At 33.9% G+C, this 12,166-nt stretch overlaps 1 protein-coding gene and 1 long non-coding RNA gene across 10 annotated transcripts in view; one reads left to right on the forward strand and one right to left on the reverse strand.

The window, feature by feature from the left end:
* Window positions 1-12,166, reverse strand: part of NBEA (neurobeachin) — a 514,417-nt gene that overhangs the window by 276,505 nt on the left and 225,746 nt on the right. For both annotated transcript variants that reach the window (XM_032190243.1, XM_032190252.1), the window contains exon 34: window positions 9,434-9,561. In XM_032190243.1, the coding sequence (XP_032046134.1) occupies window positions 9,434-9,561 (128 nt within the window). The remainder of the gene's footprint in view (window positions 1-9,433; window positions 9,562-12,166) is intronic.
* The window catches only part of LOC116490770, a 153,064-nt gene that overhangs the window by 12,091 nt on the left and 128,807 nt on the right, over window positions 1-12,166 (forward strand). The window lies entirely within an intron of this gene.

Consider the following 12,166-nt stretch of genomic DNA (forward strand, 5'->3'; position numbering starts at 1 on the left):
GAGCTAGACTGAACATAGTAAAGACATCTTCATTTTAACTCTCTTAGTCCTTGCAAAACATAATTCCATTTCTTTAGGGAGTTCGTTAACATCTAGATAAATAAAGCTGGATGATTAATTAATGCATATGCTATTGTAATGCCTTTTTCTATCAAAAAATGAATCTTGGAAGTATACCTACTTTTAAAGTTCTTCAAATGCAGGGGTTTCTCAAGTTAATTCAAGAGTTTTGGCAGAATATTATTTGTTTGTGCCTTGAAGGTACAGAAAGAAGCACATCCATATCCAATAGGATGAACCACAGAATCATCAGATCAAGTAAGGGAGTTTTGTTAAACTTGGTTACTGATAAAAATGTTTCAGTCTGGGTCATAAGAGCAGGTGATAAGTAGACAGAAAGTGAAGGAATATAGAATGAGAAACTGTGACCAGCCCTAACAAGATTAGATTGTAAAGAAACGGGATGTAGAGATCAGGCTACAGGGAAAACACTTATTAAACTGTACCTCATGAGAAATACATCTTTCAGGGCAAAATCGGATACAGAGATGTTATTTGCACCCTATAGTTTATCAGTTAGGTAGTTCTCTGGAAAATATTGCTGGGATAATAAAGTAGATTGATTCCATTTTTAAGCCTGTAGAGGACAAAGGGTGGGGCAAATACCAGCCTAACTGTTTCAAGTCCAAAATCAGTCAGAGTCCCCTGCTGAGTTCTGAATGATGAATTAAGTGGAATAAGAACCGGAGAACCTCTGCCTGTAGGGAGCTTCAGTCACAGCATGAACATCCTGTAGATACTGAATACCTTTTTGGCATACCACCTCGTTTTTCTTTGGACCTGGACAGTGGAGGAGAAAATAATAAGGAAAAAGAAGGTGGCTGTTCTTAAAAAAATTGTACTTAGTCCACTGTTACCATACACTACTGTTGTATACCTGATATGATGAGTCCACCTACAGGTGATGTTACAGTAGTGCTTAAACATGTTAAGAACTTTCTCAAGAATCATTAAAATTAATTAAAAACTATTTATATGAAATAAAATTAAATAGATCTCTTGTAGATCTCTTGAGATATATATATATATATATTTTTCCTAGTAGGAGACAAACTTTAAAAAAGAAAAAAAAAAAGGAAAATTATATTCCATTAAAGTGGAAAGTTAGGACAAGAAGGAAGAAAAAGGGACATCTGACCTTGATTGTAGAAATATATATGAGGAATATGAAGTCTGAGGACCACAAACAGCTTCTAGTCTTAGGTTCCACTGGCACCATATATACAGGCTCCAGTATTCTGTGCTTTTCTTCATATGCTTTCAAAGAACAGCATTTGGTATGGTTGGTTTTCTAATCATGTTATTTTTATAGTAGCACTTTCAATAGTAATTTAATAATTTCCAACATCTAGTGGCTTCTGTGTTTACAAGGACAACTTTCTGAACTTTTCAGCAAATCTTAATTTACTTAACTACCAGCATTTGTTTTCCTGAGGGCATCTATTTAATTATTTATTTAGTTATAATTCAGTATTTTGTTTAATATATGTAGTTGATTCTAAAATCTAAAATTTTAAAATCTATTCTAATTCTAAAATCTAAATTTTACAATTACAGATTCACAGAATTGTCTAGGTTGGAAGAGACCTCAAGATCATAGAGTCCAACCTCTCACCTAACACTAACAAGTCCTCCACTAAACCATATCGCTAAGCTCTACATCTAAACGTCTTTTAAAGACCTCCAGGGATGGTGACTCCACCACTTCCCTGAGCAGCCCATTCCAATGCCTCACAACCCTCTCAGTCAAGAACTTCTTCCTGATATCCAACCTAAAACACCCCTGGTGCAACTTTAGTCCATTCCCCGTCATCCTGTCACCAGGCACATGGGAGAATAGACCAACCCCCACCTCGCTACAGCCTCCTTAAATGTACTTATAAAGAGCGATAAGGTCACCCTTGAGCCTCCTTTTCTCCAGGCTGAACAAACCCAGCTCCTTCAGCCGCTCCTCATAGGACTTGTTCTCCTGACCCCTCACCAGCTTTGCCACCCTTCTCTGGACTCGCTCGAGCACCTCGATGTCCTTCTTGTAGCGAGGGGGCGCAAAACTGAACACAGTACTTGAGGTGCAGCCTCACTAGAGCTGGGTACAGGAGGACAATCACTTCCTTAGACCTGCTTGCCACACTGCTTCTTATACAAGCCAGGATGCTGTTGGCCTTGGCCACCTGAGCACACTGCTGGCTAATATTCAGCCGACTATCCACCAATACTTCCAGGTCATTGTCTGTCTGGCGGCTGTTCAACCACTCTTCTCCCAGCCTGTAGCTCTGCTTGGGGTTATTGCGCCCCAGGTGCAGGACCCAGCACTTGGCCTTGTTGAACTTCATACAGTTGACCTCAGCCCATTGGTCCAGCCTATCCAGATCCTCCTGCAGAGCCTTCCTACCCTCAAGCAGATCAACACACATACCTAACTTGGTGTCATCTGCGAACTTACTGAGGGTGCACTCAGTCCCCTCATCCAGATCATCGATAAAGATATTAAAGAGGACTGGCCCCAGTTTCGAGCCCTGGCGAACACTACTAGTGACTGTGAATAATGTGATTAATAACATTTTTCTTTTTCTTTTTTTTTTTTTTTTTTTTCTCCAATGATAAAGTAATATAACCTAGGGAAATTCTACCTAATGGAGTCTACACACATTTTGGATTTTAAAGATGCCCTGATCATTAATTAATGTAACAATGATAATATAATCAAGGGCATATAATCAAGGTGCCAACAACTATTTCTACCCTTAAGTTACACTGGTACCACACAAGCCAAAGACAAAGGAGAGGGCATTAGCAGTTAACCTCTGTTACATACATGTAGTCTAATACATCTTAGTAAGTGTCCAATTCATTAGACAGTGGCTCATATATGTAATTAATTATTGGCAGGTTTATGTTCAAGAAAGTGACAGATGCTATGCATTTTCTAGTTGCTATCTGGATCTCTCATCTATAATGTTTCCTGCCATGTTAAACATCTGTTCAGAGCACACTTCTGAACAGCACAGGAACTTCAGTAATTCAAGAGTTAAATCTCCAAATCAGATCAATGTGCATCCTCTTCACTTTCTGGTATTTATAATGATGTCCTTTTAAAAGCATCAAAAAGGAATATTATGTGAGAGAAAAATGTTCTGTAATTGGTGTGGGGGCCTTTACAGTTTGAAAATTTCACTGTGGATAAATAATGAAGACTTCTGCTGTGCTACTTGCTCTTTAATTTTTCCTCTGAAAACAAAATTGGGGAACTTACATTACAATACTAATGTATTCTGAAAAACAATGTGAAAGATGTAAAACTTTGAAACTTGACTCAGCTGGCGTGCACATGAAAAATTAGGTAGATTTGAAAATCTACTCAACCTTTCATCATTTTGTTGTTCCTACCATAAAGACTTCTAGAAAACTGGTATTATTTTTTGTCTCCATGAATATTGGACTCAGCAATATTCTTTAGACAAAAACACCTTCAGGCCCAGAGCATTTGGACAAGTAAGAATAATGTGTGGAACCTTCCAGTAAGACACTAAGATAGAGATAGAGAATCACAGATAGAGAATTTATTACAATAAATACATCAAATTCCAACAGCCTATAAATAGGAGTTTGAACTTCTTTATTATTTTCCTGTTTATGAAGAGATTACAACATGTACCGGTAGGATTTCAACCACCAGTAATAGTTTTAATCATATGCATTGGAGGATTTCAAGGGTTTTCAAGAGGGGGCTACTTTTCAGTTTTTCCATTTATTCCCTACACAATGATGGTATACCCCAAATGATACCACATAGCAGATATTGAAGTTGATGAAGAAATAGTAATGTAATTACTGCCTCAGCCAAGACATTGTAGGGTATCTTTTCTTTAACCAGACATCTATTTTCATGAAAATTGGAGATACCTTTTAAGCATCTTCTGTTAAACTGGTTGAAGCTGGCTAACACAATCAAAAATTATCAAAGGAATTAAAGGCTGATCCTTGAGTGGATCCAGTGAGATCATATAAGTCTTAGAACCACAAAAAACACATGGCTATGCATTCATACACTGAAATATGAGGACCAAACTATAGCTGTCACGAGCCTTATATGTGGGTTGTCTGACTAAACAGGCTTCTTCAGGCAGAGAAAGTAGAAATTGTCTCATAGACTATACTAAAATGAGCTTCAATGTGATAATTAAAGAATTTCACTGAAAAATAAAATTTAGTTATATATATATGTATATAAATCAGGAGAGAGTCTTATTTCATGGTGGCTTGACCATCTTCAATGCCTAAAAGGCATGATATATTCTCAACTGTATCTGGCCAACTGTGAAACAAGAAGAAAAATGCCTTTTCTTACAGATCGCTGCTGGTAGCTAGCTTACATTGAAGACTATCTATCTATGACCATGCAAACAAACACAGTGATGGCAACATTAGAGAAAATTAAGGTCAATACAGACTACCATTATGTGAAGGGTACAGCACAGAGGAAATGGGGATTCATGGGTTCTGAGGCAACAATAAAACACCAAAACCATTCAGCAGATACATCATATTTTTTGTCTTCAGAAGCTGCACTGAAGATTTATATTTAGAATGAAAATTTAAACCACTTAAAGACTATAAGTAACATTGATCTCAATACTCGATGATAAGTTCTAGTAAAGTTCTCCACCTTATTTACCCTCATTATGTGTTCTGTTAGTAGAAAGACTGAGATATCTGGTAGTATCTAACTTTTGCACACATGGCATGAGGATCTCTCTTATCTTTGGTACACTGGATAAATCCAGATGCTTATGTTGTAGTTCATTGAGTTTATCAATCACTCTTGTACCATGATCTTTTTTTCCCTCTGCAGTATGTGCATACCTTTCCTGAAATACTCACTACAGAAACGAATGGTAGCAGTTTTACTGAAGTTGTGCACAGAAATGAATCTACTCTTTCTAAGCTTTGCTGCCTCAGCATGAAGCTAAAAGAGCTCAGAGTATGCTAATTAATATAACAACACCTACTTTCTTTGTGTGGTTTCTTCCCTCACCTCCTAGATATATCTGTCTAGGTATAGCTTGCTCTTTGTTCCTAGCTATCCAACTTAGCATTTGGCTGTGTGGAAATATGCCTATTTCTTGAGTTGCAGTTATTCCACAAAATGATTCAACATTTCTCTTCAGCAAAATGCCTTTCTTCTGATTTTTTTTATTTCATTGTCTAATCAGTTAGCTTTGCCAGAAATAGTTCCACGGTGTAGTTAAGACTATTATTAAAAGTATCAAAAAGTGGATCAAAAAGTGGCTCACAGAAATTTCAACATTATTAATAGTTTCAGTTTTACTTAGAAGCAGTTAATCCTATTTAAAGCAAATTTTAAAATCATAACACTATGTTTGTATTCTCTTTCTCACTTGTTAATATTTATCTATTTATTTATTTTCTTCAGAATGTCAGTTAGTTTCTTTGCTACAGACTGGGAAGCAAATACAAGAAGTCAGATTAGTTGAAAGAAAACACACATATAAACACAAACAAAAATATTTGGGATGTGGCAGAGTGAAATGAAAGAGTGAGAGAACAGAACAGAATGAACAGGAAAGGAAATTTGTGCAAGTGCATGCCATGACTCCACTTTCTAGCATCTGTGCTCTTGAGCACAACAATAATAAAAAGGTGCTGAAAAATTTTTGAAGAGAAAGCCAAGGGCCACATTAAGCACCAAATAGGACTTTTTTTTTTTTTTTTTTTTTTTTTTTTTTTTTTTTTTTTTTTTTTTCCCTCCAGAAACTATAAAGGACTTCCAGATTACTACAGTATTTCAGGAAAATTATTATCCTGTTTCTCCTAATATAAAACTCAGTATTGTTCAAGGAAATCAGAAAGAAGTTGTGATAGTATTCTTAGATGCCACAGTGATGCAGCCCTTGTGGTCTTTGGGAGCTTTTAAAGTAGTGCCATTGAGCACTCAAGTTCTCTCTCTCTATCCAAAGGAATGTTTTGGGCAATTTTTCAATTGTTTCAAGAAGTCTCCTGTCAAATACCATACAAAGCTAGTATGGCATTACTATTATTATTACATACATCACCATTTCTATTGAATATTTTCATAGGGCCATGTGGTGAGTTAATGAGGAGAAACTCCTATTAGCATTTAAACGTTTTTTGTTTTATATGATTTGAATTGTGTATGTATCAAAAACATATCAAATGTATGTCAAAGAATTTGTAAGAGATCTTTTGGAGAAGGGGTATCTGGCTGGCATTCTACCTAAGTAATCCCACAGGAAAATGAAATAATAATAATAAAAAAAAAAATTAAAAAAAATGGTAATGTTTGTTTGGTATCTCACCAAAGAGAAGAGAAAGGATCATTTGTGACTATGTTTCAATCTTATTCTTGTTGTTTAGGATACTCCAAGTACAGCTGCACTGAAAACGTTTCTACTTATTTGTACTCAACAGAGAGAGGATATAACTTTTCTTTCGAATATGTATCATATTACAGTTGCCTGTAACATTTTCACCTAAAAGCTAGAATGTTGTAATGCACTTTGCATGGAAGGTATTTGCAGACCATATGGAAACTAGAGTTAGTGAAAACATATCTGTGCAAGTGTTAAATGGAACTCCACAATGAGTATGGCTAAGTTTAAATATATGACCTACACATATTGCATGTTTGTTTCCAATTAGATTCTATACTGACAATTTTAACCTTTACAACTTCTGTTCTCTGAGGCATTGAAGAACCTCAGGTGATGAAGCGCAGTAATACTGGGCCGTTTTTGGCATATTTTGTTTAAAGCTATTTGCAATCAACTGCAGTCATTTTTAACTTATCAGTAAGGACACCTTCCACTTACATAATATTCTGGAAAGTGGATGAAACATTTGAAGAACAGTGAAGTGTATGATGCCTTTGAAAAAAAGAACTGGTTTGGGGAGAAAGGGTTTGGGGAGATGAGACCTATTTCAGTAAGTAAATGGGTGAAGAGTTTTACCTATAGCAATGCAGTGACAGATTACTACTTGATAGGGTTCCCCTTCTATCAGGGGGTCCTTTTGAAAAACAGCACCTTCAGATTTGATTAAATGAAGTTTATTTGTTCTTTTTTAATTCCTGTAAATAAAACCTTTACATACAAAGCAACAGATTAAACTATTTCATATAAAACTGTCAAGCTAATTGGTACTTGCCCGTAAAAAATCAAGTTTAAATTATCTAAGCTCAAAATAAATTCTACTTACTCAAATATCTTGAATTACTCTACTAATAATCTCTGTTTTGCAGAGTCATTATATAGAGAGCACTTTCAGGGGATAAGACTTTACCAATAACTTTAGTTATTGGTAAACAATGACAGGAAATTTGCAAGTAATTCAGGTAAAGGATTAGGAGAGAATTTAGAATTCTCTTTTAAAGGGAACTCAGCTAGGTAATACCAGTTTAGTTGAAATCAAGTCTGCAGTGAAGAAAACTAAGATGAGAAGTACACAGTGACTGTAAAAGTTACTCTGTGAGTTCCTTGTTAAGAAGAAAAAAGTCCTACTGCTTTAGAAAGAGTGAACAGAAATACGAGTCCTGAGGCATATAGTGCACGAATCTAACCTCTGATTGGATTTTTCTCTTTATAGATTGCTATTTCAACATTTTGGGAAGAAAGAACCTATTTATTTATTTATTTATTTATTAAAAATTAAAAATGAGAGCAATTGAAGAAAAAGGTAAATACAACACTAAGGAAAGAGTGATAGAAAAAAACAGTAATTTGGAACTCAGTGTTTGGTTCATAAACGGTTATTCCTGAGAATGAATTGTATGGCTGAATCATAGAAGAGACAAAATTTGGAAAGGCAGTCAAAGTGGATATTGGAATAATGCTACAGCCAACAAGACCAGATCTCTGTCTGGACAGAAATGACATAGACTCATACTGCCATGTACTGTGGGGTTCCTGTGGCCTGTAGCTTTTCAGTCTTGTCATATGCTGAAAAACGTTGGACCCCTGTCCACACTACAAATTGGACCAAAAGATGAAGTCAGAACAGCACTGGAGAAGAAACTTTTAATCTATAAAAGAGCTGAGGTGAAACTAAGACAATTGTATTTGTATTCTATAAAAACTATAATGCAATTAAACAATTGTCAAACAGAAAAAAATAATACTGCTGCAAATTTTAAAATCAACTTTACTGAAATGAAGACTTAATGAAACACATCAAATATTTTACAGTCATCTTGATGTTCTCACTGAATAGCTCAGCTTCAGGTGTCATTAAGTGAGAACAGCAACTTACACATAGCTATGAAATAAACAGTATTTAAAAAAAAAAAAAAGTAAGTTTCTGAGAATTACTAAGCTACTTTGCCACTCCTTGTATTAAAAAAAATATATATATATATCAAAAAAGGAAAACGCTATTTAAAAGATTTGAGTCACAAGGTCAAATATTTCTAGAATTAAGAAGAAAAGAAGGCCAACATGGGGTATAATAACTAAGAGCATAGGAAAAGACTCTACCTCTACACAAGTATTTAGAGAAAATGTATATACAGCAGAAGGAAGAAAAACTGTTTTTCTTTCTTTTGTTTTTCCTGCAGACATCTTCATACAGTATGAGTTTTGCATTAATGACCCTTTTATCTCTCAGTAACCAATATTGACAGTTAATTGACAATAAGAAATGGAAGAAAAAATTTCCTTGACTGAATATGTTCCTCTGGATATATGAAATAAGAAAAGTGCATGCTCATGTCATTCCCCCATCACTATTTTAGCTGTGCTAGTAGTGATTCATTACTTTCTACATAACTTCAGGATTACTTAATGGCTCACTTAAGAGTTTTCATTACTTTCTCAAATTTTATAACTACTTAGTGGTAAAGACAATGCATAAAAAAATCATTGAAAATGTTCAAAGATACTTCTCTTAAAATAAATGCACACATACATACATAAATGCTTTTTATTCTCCTCTAGGGACAGCTCTTTATCTGCCCATGTGAATCCAATTGACCCACCTGAGGAAACAATTTCCCTACCAAATCTAGACACACATATCAATAATATTGGACCACATTCTTCACTTTATTTTCTTCCATAAGAATTGATTGTACTTTTTTCAACAGTTTCTCAAAGTCAGTATGAAAGACACATTATTATTCTGAGGAGCAAAAAGCAAATTACAGAGAGATTTTTGCATTCCAATGTGACAGGATATCTCAGGGTGACATTTTTAATTACTCTATATAAAGTTAAATGAGAGTAAGTGAAATCACAAGACATTAACAATTGATTCATTTATTTATCAAAAATAGTTGAAAAGAAACAGTATTCATATCAAACTACTAATAACTAAAATAATATAATCTTAGAAACAGTACCTTCAATCAACAGTTCTTGTCCATGACTGCCCAACAATGTACGAGATAGGAAAGGGGCAAAATCAACAAAAATTTCTCTCAGGAGAGGGGCCACCTTTTCTAAGGCTCTTTCAAGCTTTGCTGTGATACTGTGGAAAAACAGAGACCATGATTGGAAGAAGACTTAAAACTTGAAATTAAATGATGTCAAACCACACCTATTTTTAAAAGTTTCTGTAAGATTCTTTAGAGAAGAAAATGATCATAATTTAAATTATTTACATGTGTTTAAATGGTTTTATGTAAATGAAAATGCCATTCCAGATTCAGCAGTGTGGCAGCCTTTTAAATTCTACAGCATTGACAGAGTTCCAAAACAAGCAAACTTTTTTTTTTCTTTTTCTCATTTTTAAACATGGAAGAAGAATGTCAGATATTTCACCTATCTCACCTTATATGTTATATATATTTGAAAACTTGAAGAGAGCAGTTTTTATTCACATAATGCAATCACAAATAACTTGATTTTTTCTTCAAGCTTTCACATAACAATATCTGTCATTGAAATGGTAGACTAAGAAATGTTCTAGACAAGGTAGACAAGGAAGTGCTCTAGAAAAGGAATCAAGAAAAATCAATGTTCTTTTCTTCAACTTTGGGGGAAAATGATCACAGGTAAATCACTTTGCTACTGTATTTCTACTTTTCTGCCTGCTGAGACTTTTTGAGGCATGGAGTATTCCTAAATTTCTACTTGTACAATGGGAAGGTGTGTTGTGACTGCTTCTGAAATAACATACCTTTTTCCAAGTATACAAAGCTAGCAATAGGACTGCTGAGGTTTGTGTACTATCTGAGGAACTCTATCTCCTTAGATTCCTTCTTTATTCTGTCCCTTTTAAAAGCTGTCAGAGCACAACACCTGTGCCCTTTGAAACTCTTGTGCCAAGATTAAACACTTTCCACATAACCTCAAAGAAATGATGTATTACTGAAAAACAAATTATATTACATACATATTCTGGTCTACCAATATATATACATATTTATTAAGTTTGTTTCTTTCTTTCTTTTTTTTTTTTTTTTTTTTTTTTTTTTTTTTTTTTCTTTCTGTCATTTCCTTTCTTTCTTTTACTTTTTTCTTTCTTTCATTCATTTTTCCCCGGACAGTTTGTAGCAGAACATTTTCTTTGTGCTGAAACTACAACAACAAAATATTATTGGCATTTAAAAGCACAGTATAGGAAGAAGTTACATTTATTGACAGAACCTTAGAGAATGAACACTAACAAATTTTCATAGGTATCTACTACATATAAATGTTAAATAAATGTGGACCTTTTGATTCAGGTCATATAAAGATTCCTACAATTAAAAACAAATATCACATTATAAACACATTGGAAGTTTTCCTTCAATAGGTTAAAGTGAATTCTTATAGCTTATTTTCTTTCAAGTTGCTGCTTCCCTATTTCAAATTAAGATATTGATTTTTTAATATTCTAAATCAGAGTTTCATTGTTTTAAATGATTAGACGGAGTGAATTTCATCGTGCTAGAGCTTCTATTGACTGTACTTGAAACACTGATGACTAGCTTTGAGTTTTTCATTTGCAATATAGAGCAAAGCAAGCTTTTGCTGCTAGAGAAAAAACTACTAGATATATCTAGACTAGACTTCTCTAAACCATGTTTTAAATTAGGCTTTCACCGTAAATTTACGTAAAGGTTCTAAGTTCACGTAACTGAAAACTTCATGTACAATTTAAAAAAAAAAAAAAAAAAAAAAAAAAGGAAGTTAAAAAGTTTTAAAATGAAAACAAAAATTTTTCCAAAATTTTTATCCAAAATTTTATTTAAAGATCCAATCACATGGGAGGTATGGTTGTGCTGTTAATGCTGTTAATCAACACTTTGGATTAAACATTCTATGATTAATACCTCAAGGTATTTGAGCATCTTGCTATCAAATGGATAGTGATTGATCTTGTACATTATGGATCTATTCAGAGGGAATTTGGGATAGTATTCTGTAAAAGTTTAAGATCAAAGTTTAGCACTCTTTAAAAATTAATATTAAATGATGGAAATTAATATTTAAATAGAGAAAAAAATAGAAAAAAAAATCTTTTGCCTTTTTATAAAACCAAGGTGCATTTATGTGTTGAAAACTGACTGAAGCTCTGCTCCTTCAGTTTCAAAAAGAAGAAACAGAATTAAGAAAAAAGCATAAACAGAGACCCCAAAAAGATTCAGGGAAGCAGGTGGCTCATCTACTGAATTTATGGTCCAACCACATGCACAGAGAGAAGCTAAAGAGGACAGACAGACTGATCTGATACTACAGCTGCTTCTCACATCTATTATACCTTATAATGCATCCTGCAATCATTAGGGAACTCCCTATGGAGATTCATGTAACTAGTTTTCATGACTGAGCTAAGAGTTTTTAAGGATATTTTGTGATCAATAAACAAAATATTTTTTCCTCTCCAGTTGTACATATTCTTAAATGCAAATACATTTTTAATAGCATCCAAATTCAAGACTATTTACTTTGAAAAAAAATATTAAGAAAATAAATAATATATATTATATATAATTATATATGATGTCCATATACACAAAGGTGATAAACTGGGACAGGGGAGACAGCAAGAGCACAAAGGTGATAAACTGGGACAAAGAATACTTAAGGAGCATAGTAGCAGCATCAGATTAAAAAAATACTTTTTAAACTGCAGAGGAAAAAAG

This window comes from Aythya fuligula, chromosome 1, assembly GCF_009819795.1.
Source record: "Aythya fuligula isolate bAytFul2 chromosome 1, bAytFul2.pri, whole genome shotgun sequence".
Lineage (NCBI taxonomy): Eukaryota > Metazoa > Chordata > Aves > Anseriformes > Anatidae > Aythya > Aythya fuligula.